At 37.5% G+C, this 22,409-nt stretch overlaps 1 protein-coding gene across 4 annotated transcripts; it reads left to right on the top strand.

Annotated features, from left to right (window-relative positions):
* The first annotated feature begins 34 nt into the window (after nt 1-34).
* On the top strand, nt 35-22,409 carry SLC25A46 (solute carrier family 25 member 46). Of its 4 annotated transcripts, none has more exons than XM_053911332.2 (9): nt 35-483; nt 2,587-2,736; nt 3,323-3,365; nt 4,555-4,612; nt 6,757-6,834; nt 7,294-7,394; nt 13,489-13,545; nt 14,768-14,825; nt 18,429-22,409. In XM_053911332.2, the coding sequence occupies exons 1-9, from the start codon at nt 183-185 to the stop codon at nt 19,005-19,007; spliced, it is 1,425 nt and encodes a 474-aa protein (XP_053767307.1). In that variant the 5' UTR covers nt 35-182; the 3' UTR covers nt 19,008-22,409. The 4 variants fall into 4 exon arrangements, with proteins under 4 accessions (XP_053767307.1, XP_071075489.1, XP_053767310.1 ...); XM_071219388.1 differs by having other exon boundaries at nt 35-462; XM_053911335.2 differs by lacking the exon at nt 2,587-2,736.

Consider the following 22,409-nt stretch of genomic DNA (forward strand, 5'->3'; position numbering starts at 1 on the left):
TGAACTTCCGGGTTTGCAACGTGACTTCCGGTTGTCAATTTACCCGGACGTGCTGGCGGTGGCGGAGAACGAGGTGGAGGAGAAGGAGGAGAAGGAGGAGGGTTGTCTGTGTGGCCAGAAGTCGCCGTGGCCCCAGCGGTGGTGGGCTCCGGGTGGGCTCGTCTCATCCTGCCCCGTCTGCGATGCATCCACGGCGCCCGGACGGCTTCGATGGCTTGGGCTATCGCGGGGGTACCCGAGATGAGCAGGGCTTTGGCGGCGCTTTCCCTGCAAGGTCTTTCAGCTCCGCGTCGGACCTGGGCCACTGGGTGACCACTCCCCCAGACATTCCGGGTAGCCGCAACCTGCACTGGGGCGAGAAGAGTCCGCCCTACGGAGTTCCCGCCCCCTCTACCCCCGAGGGCCCGGACGAGGAACCCTTTCCTGGAGGCAGTGGCGGCAGCGTGCCGGGGCAGAGCAGCGGTGAGGGACGCTGGGAGCAAGGTAGGGGTGGGTGGAGTGGCGGGGCAGGGCCTCGCGGCCTGCAGACCCCACAAACCGCGCGGAGGGGCCTCCGGGGCCTCTAGGTCTAACGCGCACCACACCCTCTGCCCTCTCTGCGTCCTCTGTCCTTGAGGCGGTCCTCCTCCCTCGTCCTCACCGAAATGTTTTCTCCGGGATCACCTCCAAAAACGACACCTGTCTTAGCTATGGGCTGCGTGGTAGGAATTTATAAATTCTGCGGGTTAGGTATGTTACAGCCCTTGATCTGTCTAAAGCAAGGAAGAAGGAACTTGGATTGTTTATCGTTTATTGGGAATCATGTGAACAATACCCAATTAAATGACCGCTGTATTTCTTTGGTGCAGTTAATTGGAGCTTTGTGTCTACAGAGTTTTTCAGCACAGACAGGCTTGGGCTCAAACCTGGGTCTGCCACTCTTAAAAGCTGAGAGATTTTGTAAAGGTCTGTGAGCCTTCACTTTTCTCATCTTTAATTAATGTGGATGGAAGAATAACAGGGTTTTTTAAGTGTTAAATCAAATGAAATATGAGTAACGCCTAGTGCAGTATGGAGCACATAGTAGGCTAAAAATACTTGTTTCCCTCCTTGTCCCTTTTAATCATAGGAGTGGTGTCTTTTCTAGATACCAAACTACCCCCTGGCATCAAACCCCGTTGTGGTAGAAGGGAAAATGATTCCACTTTCCCATTTTCTTCTGTTAAAACTTATGGTAATAACAAATTGAGACTTAATCATATTAAATGAGTCACTTGAAATACATAGAGAAGTTGTAATTTTATTGTTTTTTTTTTATTTTTTTTTAAATATATTTATTGATTATGCTATTACAGTTGTCCCATTTCCCCCCTATTGTTTTTAATTTTTAAAGGGCTAAAATCACACTTTTTTACATGTATTAAATTACAGATCCTAAATTCATGCACCCCATGGCAGCTCAATAAATACTTACGGAACTGCGAAATGCCTGCACCTTCTGCTTTCCTTTTTCTGACTTAAAAATTCACTAAGGAGCAAAAATCACTGACACAATTTCAAGATAAGACTTTGAATTCAAGATGAGACTTTGAATTCAAGACATAGTTATTTTCTGTAGGATGTCAGAAGACCTGTGTTTTATTTGCGATACTGTGCGATTTAGATATCAATATTTTCAATGTCTTTTTTATTCTTGAGTGGAAACAATGGCTACCTCTTCCCGTTCTCCTGAAATTGTTAGAATAGTAGATTATATCATGAAATATTAAGTATATTTTAGACCTGTTTTGTTCTGATTTCTTCTCTTTTGACCTGGAGGTTCAATAGTATTTATTTGATTTGGGTGAACTAAGAGGAGTAGCCCCGGTCTAAATACAGTCTGGTGGGGAAATGATGTGGAGGAGAACCAGTGATTCTGTGTGTGAACAGTTCGCTTTTCTTCTTATTGGTCCCAGAAGTAGCACTGGCAGGTTATAAATTAAATAATTCAAAATGCACATATGGTTGCTACATAGTTACCTTCTTAGGCAGGAAAGCTTATCTTTTCATAATTTCTTCTCTGATGGTTATAATGAGGAGGAGCTCTTGATGAAACCAGGATTCTTTTAGCAGCAGTAAGAGGCTGGTGAGTCTTAACTGCAAGGAGGTTAGAGTCCTGAGAGCCTTACAGAGTTCCCAATAGTAAACCTTCCAAATGCCTTCCAGGAAACATCATGGTATTGCCTGTTAACATTAGGGGATGATCAGGACACACAAAAAGAAAGGCTGAGAGGAAGAAAGTACCTTAACTTGGGCAAAAGAAGCTGCTTTCTCACTTGTACAGTTTTCAAAATACGAGTGAATCAAGTAGTTTCTTCATGGACATGCTTACACGACCTTGTTCTGACCGTTAGGAAATAGCGAGGGCATTGCTTCATTTTAAAAAGCAGGGACAGGAGATGTGGCAAGAGAGGAGAGAAAGGATGAGAGAAAATTATCCCTTGGGAATATTGTATTACAGCTGAAATTTGATGACTAGTCTCCTGGGGTTGTGCGAAGTTATCATCATGATTTTGAGATGTTTTTAGTCAAGGAGAAAATATTTTTTCTGTTTTGATATGTGCATAGAGATGTTTCCAGCTGTGAACTTTTCTGTTAAGACTATGGAAATGCCATCAGCAGCAGCACACATGTACCCAGTAGTCTATCACAAAGACCTAGTTAAACAACTGCTCTCAAAATACTTAAAATTTGGGGAGATAGAGAAAAAGCAAGGAGGTATGTACCCACTTATTTACCCACTTTGATTACTCTAAGTACTCTCAATTTAATAATCTTGTGGTGTTTTACTTGTGAGTATTAGTTTAACAGATGCTCTCCACTACTAACAGGGACTGACTAATTTCCCAGCAGGGGAGGTAAGGTTGTTGGTGTAAGTATCAGTTAGAGCCTTCCACAGGAAAAATTGTGTATTTATTGTCAGGAGTTGAAAACTGGTAGCCCTCAGATTCTACCTACAGACGTGTTTGACTTGGCCAACAGTGTTTCAATCCTTTTTAAAATAGTTGCCAATACTTTTTAATTAGAAGATACTGCATAAAAATGATAATATCTTTTTTAAAAATCACAGCTTAGAGACTCTGAACCCATAGTCCCTCGGTGCAACCCTGAATTGGAGCCGAAGAGCAGTGGTGCCTGGCACCTTGCCACACTTCACTCGTTCCGATGAGTTCCCTGGCCCCTAGCAGAGTTTGACTTTGGGACCTAAACTTTAAGTGAATATCATGTTAATGGAATACAGTTTTGTTGTTTTTACAGTAAATCTAAATATTGGTTATGAGTACTCTTATTTTTTCTATTTTAGAACAGTTGAGTAGATTTGCTGGATTTGGTATTGGACTTGCAAGGTAATGTTTTATCTAAAGATTTTTAACTTAAGTTTTTAATGTAATGATAAGTCATGGGTAGTGTTTTCTTTAGATTGTTCTTTGTAGCAGGAGATTAAATATTGAATAATATTTTGCAGGAAAAATGATTATTTAAAATTTATAAGTTGATTTTTTCCCATAAGGATAGAGAATAGTCATTGAATTTTATAATCACAAAATAATTTTGTGAGGAATATTGTACCACTTTTCATGTATCTATCCAAAGAATAAATCAAATCTAATATTATCTCTTCCCCTCCAGAAAATGAGTAATTTTACATTGAACATTCTTTACATTTAGACTTAAAGCTGTTGTCCATTTGATAAATTATTTTCTCTGTGTTTGTATATACACGTGTGAGTGTGTGTGTGCACACAGCCTTGTAGGCATGTGAGACTGGTAGTACTTAAGCCATGGTTGTAATTTGTTTGTAAGGAATGTTTTCAAAAGAACTGTTTTATACATAAAATAGTCATCAGTTAACATGGTCATGGAAATCCTTGTACCTTAAAGGCAAAGAACATCAAAACCAAAATTTATAGAATGACATTCATGAAAAATAGATGGCTCTTCTGATGCGAACTTTGTGCCTAAGACATTATCTGAAAGTAATTGAAAGGGGCATTTAAATTGTCTAGGAAAGGAGTTTCCCATATTACATATTACAGAAATGTAGTTTCATCTTTATACTATACATTTTAGTATTATATATTGTTTCCCTTGCCTACCAGTTTGCAGATCTGGCTTTAATTCTTTTCATATTAATTTTGTTATTGGTACAATAATTTGCAAACATGTCTATGTATTTTTTTTTATTTTTGGACAGTTTTTTAAAAAATATTTTTAATTTATTTGTAGCCAGAGGGGGAGGGGGGGAGGAAAAGAAACATCAATATGTGGTTGCCTCTTTCATGCTCCCTACTGGGGACATGGACTGTAACCCAGCATTTTGCCCTGACTGGAAATTGAACTGGCAACCCTTTGGGTTACAGACTGGTGCTCAATCCATTGAGCCACACCAGCCAGGGCTCTTTGTATTTTTTACTTTAAAAAATGGAAAACATAAAATAATGTATGATTCTTCAAGCAAAAATAATTTTGGGTACATATATGTTATAAATTAAATTTTGGCTATATTATATATATTTATAAATTATTCTTATATAGTCTCTTTACAGAAAATGTGCTGGCTCATCCTTGCATTGTTCTACGCCGCCAATGTCAGGTAAATCTAATCCTAACCCTGATTTGAAGTACGGCAGTCAGATAAATGGCTGAGACCATGTAGCCATTATTCCATGTGGAATGTACTAGGAGTTATAACATGTCAAGTTCTCAAACTTCTTGGTCTTTGAAACCTTTTAAGTTGTAAAAATTAAGGTCTCCAAAGAACTTTTGTTTATATGGCTTATATCTATCAATATTTACTATTATGAAAATCAGAACTGGGAACATTTTGATATATATTTTTAATTTGCTGAAACTACTAATAAACCCATTAGATATTAAAATAACCTTATAATGAAAAAACACTATTTCTCCCAATATTTTTAACAGCTGGCACAATAGAAGACAGCCAGATTTTCACATCTGCCCCCTTCAGTCCGTCTGTTGCAATATGTTGTTGTTGGAAGAAAAAAGAATGTCTAACCTTATAAACATAAGTATTTGAAAGTAGGAGTATTTTATATTTCATTTTAGAGAATTGACATACTGTTTTATGATACTACATCTAAACTCAGTAAGTGGTAGTGTCTTAAAGGTTATTTGCAATGTGAAATCTGAAATTACATCCGTTAACTTTTTATACTTTGTTACTTTAAAATCTATTGATCTGTACCACATGTTGAATGGATTTTTTACCCATGTATGATTCTGTTACATCACGAATTCATTAATTGAAAAATGTTAGTTTACTGAGTTATATAGGTCCTCTGAAAGTTATATAATCTTTTGATTATACAGTATTAAAAAAAAACACCATCATTAAAGTCACTCCAGTCTCACCAGAGAAGTGTTTCAGTGTTGGTAAGCTCTTGATGTCCCAGGTGTCCCAGAATTCTAATTTTTGCTTGTATACTCAAATATACTATTGGCAACAAATACTATTATTTTGGATTCTTTTTAATCAATAAGCTCACTTTGTTCATTTTAAAAAGCGTGTTTGTCCTAAGTGTGAATAGCTTTAGTTCTGTTAGTTTTTCTAGAGGAAATGGTGTCCATGAGAAGAGTGGCTAGTGCAGCCTGTGGCTTCATTAGACAAGTGCTCCTCCGCACAACAGCCATATGTCACTTCATTATGCAACATACCAAATATTAATTAGAAAAATGATATATACCCAAGGGTTAAGATTTTATAAAATTAATGTATTTTACTGCTTCAGCAAAGACATTGTTTAGTGAAAGTGGCTTTTTCCTCCTCCTAAGGAAATGGGATGAAGAATATAATTAGTACACAAATGTAGTTCGCACTACTATCTTGATTCAGGCTAAGGGGTTAGCAATTTACCCATCACTTCTGTTACTGAAAATGTCAACACAAGGAGAAAGGCAAATCATGTCTTAGTATCAAGAAAGTAATTTGATTTTGTTACCTTAAAGACTCTCAGGGGTCAGTTGACCACAGTGTGGCAAATCTCCTATAATATAACTTACCTGCTTTGAAAATTGAGTTAGAAAAGATATACGTAATTACAAATTAAGAGGTTTATGCTTAGCACTTAAAAATAAGTGTATATAGAGAAATAGCCATTTACAAAGCATGAATAGTTGTGTATGCCCCAAAACAGTGAATTTTAGACAGATTTTATAAATTGTGACACCATGGTATTGTGATCCAGCAGATAATATGCGTGTGTAACTTTAAAACTCTTTTATGAAATAACTTTAGAATATGTGATGCACCTGATATTTTTAAAAGTTATTTCACTTAATAACAATTGATCTGATTCCCTTTACTGATTTTATGATTTACTAATTGTTTATAGTTTGAAAAATACTAGCTATTGGGAGACACATATCTCCTCTTCCCTAAATTCTTTGTGGTTTCTGTCTGTTAAAAAGCATGAATGTTTTGTCACATTGAATGTAATTTGAGTGTTAAGGAAACAGAAATGTCAAACAACAAGGCCTTTATTATATATTCTGTATTTCTGTGTATGTTGTGCATTGGTCTTCAAAGTTGTATTTATATAACCATATGTACTTTACTGTTAATAAATTATTTAAAGCACTTTCAAGAGTAATTTTGCTTATACATAATCTATGCTGACTTTCAAATTGAACTTTTGTTTATGCTGTGACTCCACTGTCTATCATTGTTATTTCTTATCAAAACAACAAAATAATCACGAAATATCTTTTTCACAGGTTAACTATCATGCTCGGCATCACCATCTCACTCCATTTACGGTCGTCAACATTATGTACAGCTTCAACAAAACTCAGGTGAGAATTAGTCTGTAGGTTTTGTTAAAGTTACTTATAATATGAGTCCTATTTGGCCTTAATAATAATTAAAGCAACAATAGTTTTTATAATTTAGTTAATAAAAATATCTTAACTCTTGTACTAAAATTAATAAAACATGAAAATGACATCTTTCTGGTGTCACTGAATAATCAGTGAATTGACACTCTTGCCAAAATTAAGTATTAGGGATATTTAATCAATATTAGAAATATTTAACTAGTTGAAATGTTCTTCTTGACCTAAATGTAGGCTACCCAACAAATATTAAAATAATGTTAGAAATTAATTTAGTTGAAGTTCTGTACTAAAATGTCCTTTTCAATAATGCCTCATTGAAAATATCAGTAAACATTCAGTATTGAGTTTTATTAAGACCCTTTTTGTGTTTCTTTTTTAAGCATTAATAGAAATAATCATAAATTTTGTTCGTTTTAGGGACCAAGGGCCCTTTGGAAAGGAATGGGAAGTACATTTATTGTCCAGGGAATCACACTTGGAGCAGAGGGAATAATCAGTGAATTCACACCTTTACCAAGGTACTTTTTGGGTGTTTTCTAAATAAAAAATATGACAAGATATGATAATTTCTAAAAATACTTTGAAGTTGAAAACTTGACTTGCCTGAAATAGCTAAGAGAAGAAACAGAAAATAAATTTTATTCATTATATCTTATTGAATAAAAATAAAGAAAATGCTTCCTGGTATAGTATCTATTGGGGTATGTCTTTCAGTTCCTACTGCTGTATCAGTGACGATCAACCAAGGAACAAATATGGCTGTGTGAGCAATTTCTGCTCTTTAAGTAGCCAGTTTGGTGAAGGAGGCACATGTAAGCAAATTATAGTACACCCTGATTGGTGCTGTAAGTAAACAAACCTCTTTCAGAGCCCAAGGAACACTGCTAGAGTTATTGTGAGGGATATCAAAAACGAACTGAAATCTGAGCTAGACCTAGAATTATGTGTAGGAATTGAGTCGGCAGGAGGAGAGGTTTTGAGTAGAGGTGACAGCATGCTCATTGGAGGTCGGAGGGTCTGGGTAATGTGTCCTGTGCTTGAGAATAGTGGGCATCGGTGGAGTGCAATAGCGGGAAAAGAGACTGAGGTTCTAGACAGAAGCATGCCAGTGCCTTTGTAAGGGACTTAGGATTTACTATCAGGAATTGGAACTCGGAAGGGATTTGTTTTGTTTTGTTTTGTTTTATGTGGGTGATTGTGGGGGGGAGCTCCACCCACAGGGCCCCCACCTCAGCCACCACAGATGAGAATAAGTCTACCAAGACATGATTTGCTTGGGGAGGAAAGGCGGCTGATCTCTCAAAGGAGAAGGGCCAAGAACCTGTTCCCTAGTGGGCTTTTATTGGATTTAATTTGCATAGGAATACAGGGCATATATGTAAAGCTCATCAGTCATTGTCAGGCAGTATTGATCAAACAATAGATAACATTCAAAGAACTATGAGGGCTTATTTTGAGTCAGGGTCAGATAGCTAAAGGGCCATAAAACTTTGGGGAACAAACTTATTTCCTGCTTGGACCCTTATCATTTAAATTGAGGGTATTAGCAAAGTAGGTTTCATAAGACTTTATGCATTCTTTCTTAGGCCTGATCACCCCAGGGAACCCACCCTTTCCAGAACTAGGCTGCACCCCTGACCTGCATTGTTTCAGGCTTAAGTCAGGTAGGGGAAGTAAGGCATCCAAGACATTAGGAGACTCCTTGCAGACAGAATGAGGACTCAGGCTATATCAAAGCTGAAGGGTGAGGGTCCATCACCCCCTTTTTCTGTAGCCCCCCCAAGTCCCTCCCTGAGGACCCCTTCGAGTCTTAGGTCATCCCTCCTTTGAGGAATCTTACCCTTCATTGGCTAACCAGTCATCCGCCCGGGGCCAAGCAGGGTGAGGTGAAAGGGGGCAGAGGTGGTGCCCCTACAATGAAGATCAGCTTTGTCTCCTAAGTGACTTATGGTCCCAAGGTCTTTTTACTCAGCCTTAGCCATGAGGGGTTACAGTTTCTGAAACCAGGCAGGGCGGTTCCCAACAGGTGATTTGTTTGAGGATATACTCACTTGGCAGAGTAAACAAAGAAAGGACTGACTGGTAGATAGATGCTTGTGCAGAACTCTACAGGAAATTGGGCCAGAGTGAGAAGGGTCTGCACTGTGGAACAGAACAGAGAGGGGTGAGCTGGAGAGACATTTCTGAAGTACAAGATTCTGGCGCAAATAACACCCCTTTTTTATTACAAAATCTTTTATTATAAAATCATAAGCATGCAATTCTGTAACATATCAATATCATACTCAAGCACACCATATGACATTTTAGGTGAAACGTTCAAATTAAAACTATAAATTATTACACCCACATTCATTATTACCCTACCAACCACAGTCAAACAGGCATTACTTTTGCCAGACCCTGTACAATTGGTAATTGGTGATAGATTGGGAATGGGCACATGGAAGAGTGAATTGTCAGCAGTGACTGAGATTTATAGATTGGAATCAAGTTGAAGAATTCATGAAGAATAAGTTGGAATGGAAAGGAGATGAGGAATTTGACCTTCCATAGATGATGTTTGAGATTCCTGTAAGACATCTAGGAGAAACATCTTAAGAGGTTGGAACCATGGGTCAGAATCTTCAAATTTGAAGCTGGAGGCATAGCAGTGAATGTAGTGGCATAAAAGTAGCAGTTGAAACATTGGGATGGATGAGTTTCCCTAAGGAGATAGTGTAGACTAAATGACACAAAGTGGACCGAGCACAGAATCAGCATCTGTGATCTCCATTTACCACCCAGACCCTTCCCAAATCTTTCTGCAGACCTTCCCCAGGTAGAGTGAGTTAGACTCTGTGTTGCTCTACCCTGAAGTACCCTTTACTTTTTTGCATGTGGCATTTTTCCTATCATTGACATCAGGAGCACCTCTAACAAAGGGTGTCCGTGTAATTGTCTCTCAAGGAAACTATTTGGTTGAACTCCAAATTATTTAGACTCAGCTCACATTTGTAGTTGACCAGCATAAACATCTCACTGTTTCTTCTCACATTGTCTTTTCCTGATGACACCTCTGAATTCACTGACTTTAAATACCTTTTTTTAAAAATACAATGAAATCTTTCTTCAATAACTTCATTTCCTAAGCGTGTGTGTGTTACACGCGTGCCCTTGAATCATCTCCTACACCTGGCAAGCTTGTGAATGAGTGATGTCCACAATGTTCTGTCCTCATCTGCCCTGCTCAGCTTCTGCACACATGCTTATGGGTTCTTTTACGGAGTCAGTCCGTCTCATATTTGCTCTTCCTCTTTTCCTGCTGTCTTCTATTTTTCCCAGCACTATTGTCATTTCCAAAGAACCCGGCCTTCTTAAGATGTGTCCAAAATAGAGCAACTTCAGTTTTGCTACTTTTGCTTCCAGTAATATTTCAGGCTTAATTTATTCTAGGTCTCTGTAGAGTTCTCCTTCAACAACATATTTCAAACATTTTTTTTTTCTTACCAGACTCCATCACTGTCCAACTTTCACATCCATATGTAGTAATTAGGAACACGAGGGTGTCGATGATCCTAGCCTTGGCCTCTAATGACACATCTTTGCTCTTGATGATCTTTTCCAAATCTTCCACCGCTGCCCTTCCAACTCTCAGCCTTCTCTTTATTTTTTGGCTGTAGTCTCCTTTTGAAGTGATGACTGAACTAAGTAAGGTAAGCAAAATCCTAGCACTAACAAGAGTCTAAGAGTAGGAAAGAAAGACCCTAAGTTTCATTTTGGGCAGCATCATTTTCAGGTGCTTTGCTCTATCCAGGAGGAGTTTTCGGTAGACAAATGATATATATGAGGTTGACGTATAGAGGAGTCTAGACTGAAGGTAATAGAAGTTATAATTAGATGGATGAGATTACCCCGGGAAGGAGTATCACAAAATAAGAAAAAAAGAGGGCTTGAGCCTCTAGGAACTCCAGAATGGCGGCTGGGTTAGAAAAATGCTCCTGCAAGGAGTCTACAGTGGAGTCCCGGAGAGCTGAGAAAACCAGAAGAGTGTGGGATAGTGGAACACAGGGTCAGAGAGCGCTTAGAGGAAAAGGGAATTTGAATGTCTGATGGCTCCTGAAAGGGCAAGCGAAGTACCGACTAAAAAATATCCATTGGATTTAGTGACATGGAGGTCGTGGGAACCTTGTCAGGAACTGTTCTGTTAGAATAATTGGGTAGAGTCCAATTTGGAGTGGGTTTAGAGGTGAGTGAGAAGTTAGGACATGGAAATAGCAAGATTAGAAAGTTGACTGTGACAAGAGATGAAGTAGCTGGAAGATGGGAGGTTTGGGTTTGGTCGAGGGAAGAGTTTTTAAGAGGGAAGCTATTTAAGCATGTGAAATCAGAGGCAATGGAAAGTAAAGACTTTAAATATAGTTATTTTAAAATTCTGTTGCTTTTTTGTATTGATTATGCATTAAGTATATATATTTGTCTATCAAATGGAAAACTTTTGAGAAAAAGCAAGTCACTTAAGTTTGTTGCTTGTGTGAAGGTCAGGTTTTGCTTGTGAAAATAGTGAATTAAATGTATTTACATATGTCTTCAAATCTAATAATGAATTATGAAAAGGTTTAATCAGAAGTAGATTTCTACACTATCCTCTCCTAAAGCACTTAAATGTGCTGATTTAAATTTCTAGAGCTGTGGCAATAAGTTTTACCCACTTCATGAAGGAGTAGAGAACAGATACAAGGAAGAAAATCTTAATTTTTTAAAAAGATTTTATTTATTTATTTTTAGAGAGAGGGGAAGGGAAGGAGAAAGAGAGGGGGAGAAACACCAATGTGTGGTCGCCAGTCGTGTGCCCCAAACTGGGGACCTGGCCCACCACCCAGGTATGTGCCCTGACTGGGAATCGAACAGGCAGACCCTTTGGTTGGCAGCCTGGTGCTCAATCCACTGAGCTACACCAGCCAGGACGAAAATCTTAATTTTAAAAAATATTTGATTCTAAATCCTATTTTTCTCTCTTTTATTTTAATAATCCTAATGATTTTTAGAATTGGCAGTAGTAATTAGTTTTGTACTCAAAGTGGAGGTGACCCAGTCCTTTCAGAAAAGCAGGTCGCAGACTCATCTGTTCCTGATGCTAATGGCAGTTTCACACTTACAATCAATGTCATAATGACCTGCGGCGATACCTTCTGCAGCCGTGAAAAGACTCATAGCAGTGCCCAGATGATTGGCAAACCACAGAGCATATTTTGTTTTGTAATCATAAAGTCACTGTCAGTAAGGTGAGAGACCAATTTTTTTTTTTTTTTTTTACATTTTTCAACTTAATCATTGAATGTTATTCCAGCTATATTTTTCTGTGGTTGTTCAGGCTTGTAGTATTCTAATAATCAGAACATGACCCAGAAGGCTCTCTAAGATCTTGTAAATCAGAAGTTGTTCTATTTTCTAAAAATTTCTCTGCAGACCACTCAGTCTCAGGAAAATGTAGGAAAGTTCGCATACTATAATGATATAATGGTATCGGGTTTGTTTTTAGAGCACTTACGTTATTAGTGACTAATTTTCTTTTTTAATATAAAATCTACCTATTCTTTTATCTCCTAATGTTGACTATATTCACTTAGTTGAGACAGAATATGTTTTTCTCAGTTTCCTGCTGTGGCCGTTATGCTGTGGGTGCCGGTTTCATCAGAGGAGCTGGTAGCAGCTGGTGTCCCCCGATGTTACACTTCCCTTTCTCTGCTTTCTCTGTTATTCTCCCTCACCCTTGCTCCCCCCCAGCCCCGCCACCCACGCTTCCATCCCCTCTCCTCTTCATTTACTTTCCCTTTTGCCTCTACATATTCTTTTCTCTTTTTTGGAATTTTCCCTTGATATCTTTTTCCTTTTTTTCTTCTTCTTTCAGCTTGCCTCCCTTCTTTTTCTTCTCTTTCCTGGTTTCCAAAGGTAATAACCTCAACAGCAGGAAGCACACAGTCCTGGATCTCAGTTCCAGACCTGGTGTTCTGCCTATCTGCTTTGAACACGTCCCTGTGAGCCTTTTGACTCATTTTTCTCATAAGTAAAACAAATGTGACAGTATCTGCTCTGCTTCTGTTATAGGATTCCTTGTTGCACCAGATGAGATGAGAGGAGGGAGTGCAGGCAGAGTGCGGACTTCAAGTCAGAGGCCAGGGATGGGAACCCTGTGTTACTACTAACATCATTCTGTATTACAGTTACTTCGGTTTGTTTTGTTTGTGATTCCCATTTTTATGCACTTTTTAAAGCTTTCACCCCCCCTTTATCCTATTCCTTGTTTCCATTTCCTTTTCCCATCCATTTTTTTCTCAACCTATCACTTTTATATCTCTCTTAATTTCTCATCTTCATTTTTGTAATCAGTTACAACTTCCTCCTCTGTCAGACCTTTCTGTCAACACATACAAAAATACCTTGAACATTTTGTTTTTCTTTTCAAACCACCACAATCATTTGAAGTGTGTCCCAGAAAGGAAAATATTCACCATTAGGATATATTAGGATACATTTCTCCTACAGATTTTCTTCTTTTTGGAAGTTGAGCTAATTCAAGATGTTTTAAATAACATAGCTTTTGTTTTACTTAAACTTATGTTTATTTTTTAGGGAGGTTTCACATAAATGGAATCCTAAACAAATAGGAGAACATCTTCTATTGAAATCGTAAGTATCAAAAGTGGCATTTATATTGAACATTTCCATTAATTTTTAGAGTGTTAGAGCTTGAAAAAAATCTTATTAAATAACTACACTGAAAGAAGTTAGAGCAGTGAAATATTTATGGGACTAGAACTTCAAAAGGCCAAGTAACAGTATTTAGGAATAAAATCCTGAAATATATGTTATCTTTAACGTAAATCTTTCCAGTTTGAAAGGCTGAAATCAGAACCTAATTTTTCTTAGGAAGTCAGCAAAGGTCTTCAATGTTTTAACCCAAATTACCAAGAAAAGTATTATTATTTGATTATTAATCAGAGATACAAACTTATTTGTGTGGTGATGAGCAACCTCAAAACCCTAGTGTCATTAAAATGTAGTCCTGAAGGCACTTAGTGATTTGACAACACTGACCATTTTTGTAGATTAGAATTTTACTCTTCACTTTTTAATTTTTTTTGAAGATTGTGAATGGGAAACCCCCCGAGCTTGCTGGCTCCCTCTGTGGGGGCGTTCCAGCACATTATTACTTAGTGATGTTCCATTCACCCTGAAAACCACTACTTGCCAGGACCTGGCCCCATAGGGTTAGGTAAGTCCCACCTTGATATTATTTTAAAATAACTATATTTTGCAGGCTTGCAAAGTTGTAATACTACTCTGTCTAAATATTAGTGGTAGGGGACAACTTTGCAAAGCTGTGCAATATCATTTTTTAATAATAAAAGGGGACTTCACTTACCGTAGAAGACTGACTTAGCTTTGCTGGGTGGGAAGTCTGGAAATGGATGATGATGATACAGGGTAATAGCAGAACACTGCACTTGTTCAGGTATCACTAAAAAGACAAGCAGTGGAATGGGTCCCTCACCCTAAACCTTAAGTTTCAGTGTTACAGGGCCACATTAGCTGGGAGCAGGTAGATGTCCAAACAGTGAATCATAAACTAGCCTCCAATTTATACTGGTTTAAAATAAAATCTGTTTTCTTTGCAGCCTGTCCCTGCATTCTTATTAATACTTAATTTTTCATCTCTAATGGTTGAATAAAAATTCACTGTTACGGATTTCTTAAGTATCTTTAGGCTATAGGTATTAATAGTTGAGAACCTTAAAAACGTCATTCAGGCTTCAATATAAATTATGTTGATATATTAAAATGTATATTTAAAAATGTAGTGTAAGCATCTTATTCCAGTGTACTGATAAATTTGTTTTAATTTCTACAGCCTAACTTACGTGGTGGCAATGCCTTTTTACTCAGCAAGTCTAATCGAAACAGTACAGGTGAGCTATTTTTTAGACATTTCAATTTAGGAATATTTTTTGGAGTATTAAATATGTCTGATTGTAAAGGGAAAAATTTAAGACAATATCCTTTTAAAATTTTATTCTGCAGGTGCTCATATATCAGAGGTTATATACTAGCACATTGCTGATGAGTATATTTCCTTTGCAAACTTACTTCACACTTTTAGTTTTAATTTTTTAATCTCTGCATAGACAACTGTACTCTTCATTCAGATATCTCAGAACCCAGTTTATGACTTGCTCTGAATACAAAGAATTCATAGGGTTTTTTTTTTCACTTTTTAAGACTCTTAAGGACAAGTCAAAATGGTTATGGCTTATCATAAGATAATAAGTTACCTAGGCATAAAACATGATAGATAGTCATCCTAACAGTGAGCAGGTGGTCTGCATAGTAGTTTACTGATAGCATTCTTTTTAAATACGCCTTTTAAAGAACATTTGATGCTATGGTATGTTAAGTGCTGTAACGCTAAAGAAAGCTTAGTGTTTTAAATTGTTTTACCATTTCTAACCACATGGTGGCACTTCAAGTACACCAGATTAAAATACTTTCACACCATATGGTTCCTACACTTAAACCTGTAAGGGAAGTGGGGTGAGCAGGGCAGGGGAGAGTAATGTGGGGGAAATGGGGACACCTGTAATTGAACAATTAAAATTTTTTTAAATGTTTAAAACAACAACAAGAAAAACAACTATAAGGTGAAGATAGTTTAACTTCACCTATACACAAAATCCAATTGCGTATCACCTGTCTCATAGCACGTGTTTGTCCTCTATATGTATGAGCTCCTTCTCTCTATAAAACCCTCACTAATCAGCCTTTCCTCTTCTAATTACTCTTTTCCACTTAATTGGTTTTTGGCTCCATTATTTATTTATTTATTTATTTACTTTTTAGAATTAATTTCTGTTAACAGAAGTTAATATCTTGTTACCCAAATACACTTTTCTCTCCTCTTACATTTGACATTGTGTTAAGTAAATGCTAAAACCTTTGTATGGGGCTGCTGCTTATAGTTATTACTCTATGAGATATCCTCGTACAGATAAGGGGGGGAATAGCAGGAAGTTGGTTATTTAAGAAAAAACAGTTAAGTAGCATGATATATTGGAGGGAAACAAGTTTTCGCTGTAGACAGACATATCGGAATCACATTTCTGTTTCGATCTGTGACATTAAACAAATGTCTTACCCTTCCTAAATCTTAACTAATACATAAAATGAGCTGTAAATATTAAATGAGTAATTTATGTAAAGTACCCAGCTCACTGTGTTTGCTTTTTTAACCCAGTATCCACTTCCTATTTTTCCTGCCCCAGGTTCTACCTGCTAATTGCCTCATTTTGATATCTTTTGTCTGATTTTCTAGAAACCTTTTTTTCCCCCTTCTTAGATTTCTCCTCTTGCATATCTTTCTCTTTTACAATACACAGATATTTGGGAGAAGAACATTCTAAGCAAAGGGAAAGCAAGCGCAAAGGCCCTGAGGTAGGGTGTATCTCATGTGCTCAAGGAGCAAAAAGGAGGCCAATATAAGTTGAAACTCATTAGATGGGTTCTGAGAGTTAAGAGGGGGAGAAATTATATAGGACTTTGTAGGTCATTGCAATAATTTAGCCTTTATTTTGGGGGAAATGGAAAGTTTTTGGTGGATTAGAATCAAAGAGTGATGTGATCTAGCATATCCTTGTTAGGATCTCTTCGGCTGCTCTATTAAAAATAGACTGAAGTGGGAAGGGGTCAGATGGAGATGGAGTAGGTTAGGAGAGGTCTATTTAGTTCATGGTTTTAAATATAGTCTGTTTGCTGGAAACTCACACTTACATGTCCAGTCTGGAGCTTTTGTTTATAGTCTAGATTGTGAACTCCACGTTTACACCTTAGACTTAACATTTCTGGACTCTTGATCTCTCCCTCAAAATGCTACCCCACCCATGTTTCCCACCTGAGTAAAATGCATTGCTGGTCAGCTTCCTCTGGCCAACAGCTTTGAAGTTATTTTTGACTTCTCTCTTTCATACCCCACATCTAATCCACCAGCAGTTCTTATTGGCTGTAATTTTAGGATAAAAGCACAATTAAAGCACTTTCCTTCCATTAATACCTGGTAGTCTAGTCTGCCATCATCTCTCTTCTAGATTATGCAATAACTTGTTCACTGGTTTCCCAGTCTCTGCCCTTGTTCTCCTCTGCACAACAACCAGTGTTAACATGAATTACTTCTTGGCCATCTTCCGTGTAAAGCCAACCAGCTATTTTCCATCTGACTAAAAGCCAAAGTCTACTTGGTGGAATAGTATGGCCCCTGACTACATTTTTAACTTCATTCACTTCTTCAGTCATTGCTCTAGCCAAATTGACCTCTTAGCTGTTCCTTTCCTGACTGTCCATGACTCTAATCTCTATCACAAACTTTGTTATACATGTCCTCAAAATTATAAAAAAGCAGAGACATTGTAGATGATGATGACTGACATTTATTAAGTGCCTTCTGGCTTCAGACTTTCTTTCCTTTAGTGCTCCCAGCAACTCTGTGCATGAAAGGTGGGTGGTACTAATTCCATGTTTATAGAAGAGTAAACGGACTCTCAGGAGAAGTTAAATAACGTTCCAGTGGTGACATAAACAGTGAGTAGTGGAGGCAGGGTGCAAACCCATTGTGAGAACTCTGAGCACTATACTGTCTCTTTAGGTGTCATGTAGTCACTGCTCTTCAAAATTTAGTTCTAAGGAGCGTCTTGAGGCTGGGAAACCAGACGTGCCCCCCCACAGCTCCTTCCCAGTTCCCCTTTTCCAATAAAAATAGCTCCCAGCTTCACTGCTGTCTGTTTTATACAATTGCTTTTCTTTTTGGCTTTTTCATAGAAGTTTTTATTTTATTTTATTTCATTTTATTGTTTATGCTGTTACAGTTGTCCCACTTTTTCCCCCTTTGCCTCCCTCCACCCAGCCCATCCCCCACTGCCATAGTCAGTCTCCTCACCGTTGTCCATGTCCATGGGTCCTTCATGTATGTTCTTTGACTGATCCCTTCACCTTCTTTCTTTTTTTATTATATAATCTTTATTATATTTTTTCCATTGCCACTTAGTCCCCGTATACCCACCTCCCCCCAGCAGACACCTCACTGTTGTCCATGTCCATGAGTCCTTTTTCCTTTCTGCTCATCCTTCCACCACCAACTCCCCCCCTCCAGCTCTCTAACCCCTAGATAATATTTGAAGTCTGCAAACCATTGATGTTTTCCCTCTTTAGTCAGTAAGTTAGGATTTAAAAAGGGATCTAGCTGTGGCTGGTGTGGCTCAGTGGATTGAGCGCCAGCCTGTGAACCAAAGGGTCACTGGTTCGATTCCTAGTCAGGGCACATGCATGGGTTGCGGGCCAGGTCCCCAACATGGGGCGTGTAAGAGGCAACCACGCATTGATGTTTCTCTCTCTTTCTCCCTCTCTTTCCCTCTCTCTAAAAATATAAATAAATAAAATCTTTTTTAAAAAGGGATCTGAAAAGAGCTCTTTTTTGTGGCAAAATAAGCAAATGTTAACTTTTACTCATTTCACCATTTTTATTTTAGAGTGAGATAATTCGAGATAATACTGGAATTTTGGAATGTGTTAAAGAAGGCATTGGAAGGGTGATAGGCATGGGAGTGCCTCATAGCAAACGACTGCTTCCTCTTCTCTCCTTGATCTTCCCTACCGTGCTGCACGGGGTTCTTCATTACATCATCAGCTCAATCATTCAGAAGTTTGTCCTGCTGATTCTAAAGAGAAAGACGTATAATAGCCACCCAGCTGAGAGCACTAGCCCGGTGCAGAGTATGTTGGATGCTTATTTTCCAGAACTTATTGCTAACTTTGCTGCCAGTCTTTGCTCTGATGTTATTCTTTACCCCTTGGAAACAGTTTTGCACCGCCTTCACATTCAAGGAACACGCACAATAATCGACAATACAGACCTTGGCTATGAAGTGCTTCCAATTAATACACAGTATGAGGGGATGAGAGACTGTGTCAATACCATAAAGCAGGAGGAAGGGGTGCTGGGCTTTTATAAAGGGTTTGGTGCTGTGATAGTACAGTACACACTGCATGCAGCTGTTTTACAGATTACCAAAATTATTTACTCCACACTTCTTCAGAACAGCGTTTGAGATTTAAGTTCCCGATTGGTCTAAAAGACATAATCTGGACACTATTATGCAATTGTGAGGGGTAAAAGTGAACACTTGGGGAAAATGGATTAGAAAGTGAAACTGGTAGAAGAAGCCCATGCTGACTACAGCAACTTTTTTTTTAAGGCATAGGTATCAACTTTGGGTCAAAAGTATTCCAATTTTGAAAACTCAGTAAAAATAATACTCATGAATTAAATTCTAGCTAGTGTAGCATGCATACTGAACTAAAAATAATCTTGGGCAGAAGCAAAAAGTCAGCAAACAAAAAATTCACAGTGCTTAATTATTCCATCTGACTTAAATATTTATTATATGTTTATTTCACCTTCTTGATTGATATTGGTATGTCATCCTTAATACCGTGTATGGTACGGAGAGCTCGTGGTTTTCCTTTAAGCAAATAAATCATGTCGCCTGTGATGAGGATGAGAAGGATTAGATTTGGCAATCTGTAATCAGGAGTTGAAGTTTTAAATAGTATTGTCCCTTCATAACTTTTTAATGGCTGCGTATTTATTATGTAAAGCCCTTTATCTACACACAAAAACTTGGAATTTCCTTCAACAAATTTTTTACTCTTAGATCAGCTTACTGCATAAAACGAAGTCACACGCTTTCTGCTTGAATATCAGAATAAAATATAACAAGCCAAGGAACCCAAAGATTAAAGGCAAACAGTGTACTTGGGCATATCCAAACACAGCATTTAAATGCCAGAAGCTTAATATTCGTCATATGTTTATAAAGCTTGATTTGCTTACCTATTATGTGAGTCATCAGGCTGTTTTTTAGATCCTCTCTTAACAGAGATAGAAAATAAAATAATCATGACAACTACTGCTGTTTCTAAATTTACAAATTGTGTAATAAAAGGAACGTCACTTGCCTTTCATTTCTGAATGACTTGTCTTAGTGGAGACACAATTAAAATTCACCTGGGAATTTGTGCTGCTGGCCTTCTGTGTAATCATCATAAAATAATGTTTCAGTTTTTATTTTCTTCCAGTTTTTGTCTATAATTTCATACCCCAAACTAGATATGCACAAAGGGAAAAGCAGGTTTGTCCTTGCTGCCTTGTATTTAAACTTACGTGGGTGAATACTGAAGAAAAATACGGACTTTAAAGGAAGTTTGTCCCTGCTTTTTATGGATGAGGAAAAGAATTTCAACGAATAATAAGCAAAAAAATTGTTAATCCGTTTAATGAAAAACTCTGTATGTTCCTCAGTGGGTGAAGCACTTTGTATAGTAAAATGACACGCATTTGACTGATTCACCATTAAACATTTTAAAGTTTCATTTCCTCATGCGCGTGGTCACAGTTCATCATTACAGTGCAGTGACTCTGCACTGATGTTTCCAACCTACAACGCATACAGATTTATTTTACTTGTTAAATATCAGCAAAATGGTTACTTTTTGTGATTAGTAGTACTGGAACCAAAAATGAGATCCAAAGTGTGAAGCAGTATCTAGGTAGCAAGTCTTTCTACTGTCTTGTGCTGTGTGTTTTTAAATTACTGAAACACTTAAGTTTTCCATTTTCAACTTTCACCAAGAGGGGAAAAATAAAGTTAAACACCACTGACCATGTGTTGTAGTTTATGCTTATTCCTTCAGAGTCCAACCTCTGGCATTTAAACTGTGTTCATTGCTTTTGAACTGCTAAGTACATTTTTAGATACTTATATCTCAAACTGACTTAAAACTTTCATTTTTGTTATAATTAGGGAACTGGTTTCAGACAAGAGTAAACTTCTAAAAATTGCAAGTTATGGGAAATTTCTGGGACGGAATCTGAATGGAATCGAGTATTTACTAGTAAAAATCTATAGAATCTTTTAGCCAGCTAAAAATGAGGTATGTCAAGATGATTCGATGGAGTTAGCATGAAGATTCAGTTACATGAGCATTTCACCAAGATCAACAGCCTGAAGCCCACACGAGAAAGGCTGGTCTTACTTTCTGTCTCTGGACAAGGAATACAAATTAACATTAAAACTAAAACTGAAATGTTGAAAGCAAAATACTCAATTTTGAACTGCCATTCCAAATTAGTTGAAATATAAACATCTTTAACATTCAAGCACTTAAATGCTGGCCAAATATGTTTAACTGAGTTTAGAGAAGAATAAGTGAAATAAATTTTGACATGCTCTTTCTCATTTAAAGATTGCTTTATTTCTTCAGCACATAGGTGCCAAAAGCAAATATCCATGCACTACATTTCTTAAGGTGATAATAACTCAGAATAGTGTTTTTTAATTCAGTATGATTAATTCATATTATGAATATGATTCCACTAAAATGTTGCAGAGGCCCACTGGTCCTTTCACATAATCCAACTTCGGCCATGGAGCTGAAGTGTGCTATGCTTGCCTTACATTGTACAATTTCTTAATTTTAGATAGTCGGAAACCGATTGAATTAAAAACTGAAACACATAGTAAATACTAACTTACTGTGTTAAGTGAATTTATGAATTGATTTGCTAAATCTATTTATAAATCTCTTTACTTTGAGCCGCTTAGGGCCCATGAAAAATAATTCCTAAATTTATAAATTCAGTCAAGCCTCAATCCAGCACTAGATGTTACAAATATGAAATAATAAGAAGTGGCCAATTTCAAAATGGCTAAAGTGACTACGGGTTGGGGGGATTCGCCCCTAGCTGGTGTTTTCAGAAGCAAAACTGGAGAGATCAGAAACCTTGCCCACAGGCCTGACGACTCAGAGCTGGGTTTTGTTTTGTTTTGTTTTTTAGCAAAGCCTTTGTTGTAACTGCACAAAATATTTACTTTGCAGGTTGGGCACAAATGCTTCAACCTTTCTCTGTGTATTCATAAATCTCACAAAGTAAAACAATATGCTGCTTTGACACTGGTTTTTTTCAACTGAGATTGTGGGGGTGTTTGACTTTGGTTTGCTACTCCCATGTGTTAACATAAAAAAGACTACTCAGCTAGCTCTTGAAAGAGTAGGAGGTTCGAATTAATTATTTTCAACAATACATGAGCAAATACAATCCCCTTGGTAACAGTTCACCTTGCACTAGAATTTGAATGAGTCTTCACTTTGGCATTTCTGCTTTCTCTTCTCTTTCAAATAGCTGTACAATTCGCTTTCTCTAATCTATTGTAATGTCTTTCTTTTGAGTCATTGAGTGTCACTGATATGGTGCCAAGTTGTATGGCAGAGTAACAAAAATTTGTGATTTGACAATGAAGCGTGTTAATATTATCTCAGCCAGAAGAGGTGTTTTGTCTGTATGTATGTTTTGGTTTTTTTTTTAAAGTTGTTTTTGTCTCACTGGTGTTTTAAAGGTTTTCAATAAATGGTGTGATGTGAAAAGATTCAATAAAATTATTGAAATAAAA

The sequence above is a fragment of the Desmodus rotundus genome, chromosome 1, assembly GCF_022682495.2.
Source record: "Desmodus rotundus isolate HL8 chromosome 1, HLdesRot8A.1, whole genome shotgun sequence".
NCBI lineage: Eukaryota > Metazoa > Chordata > Mammalia > Chiroptera > Phyllostomidae > Desmodus > Desmodus rotundus.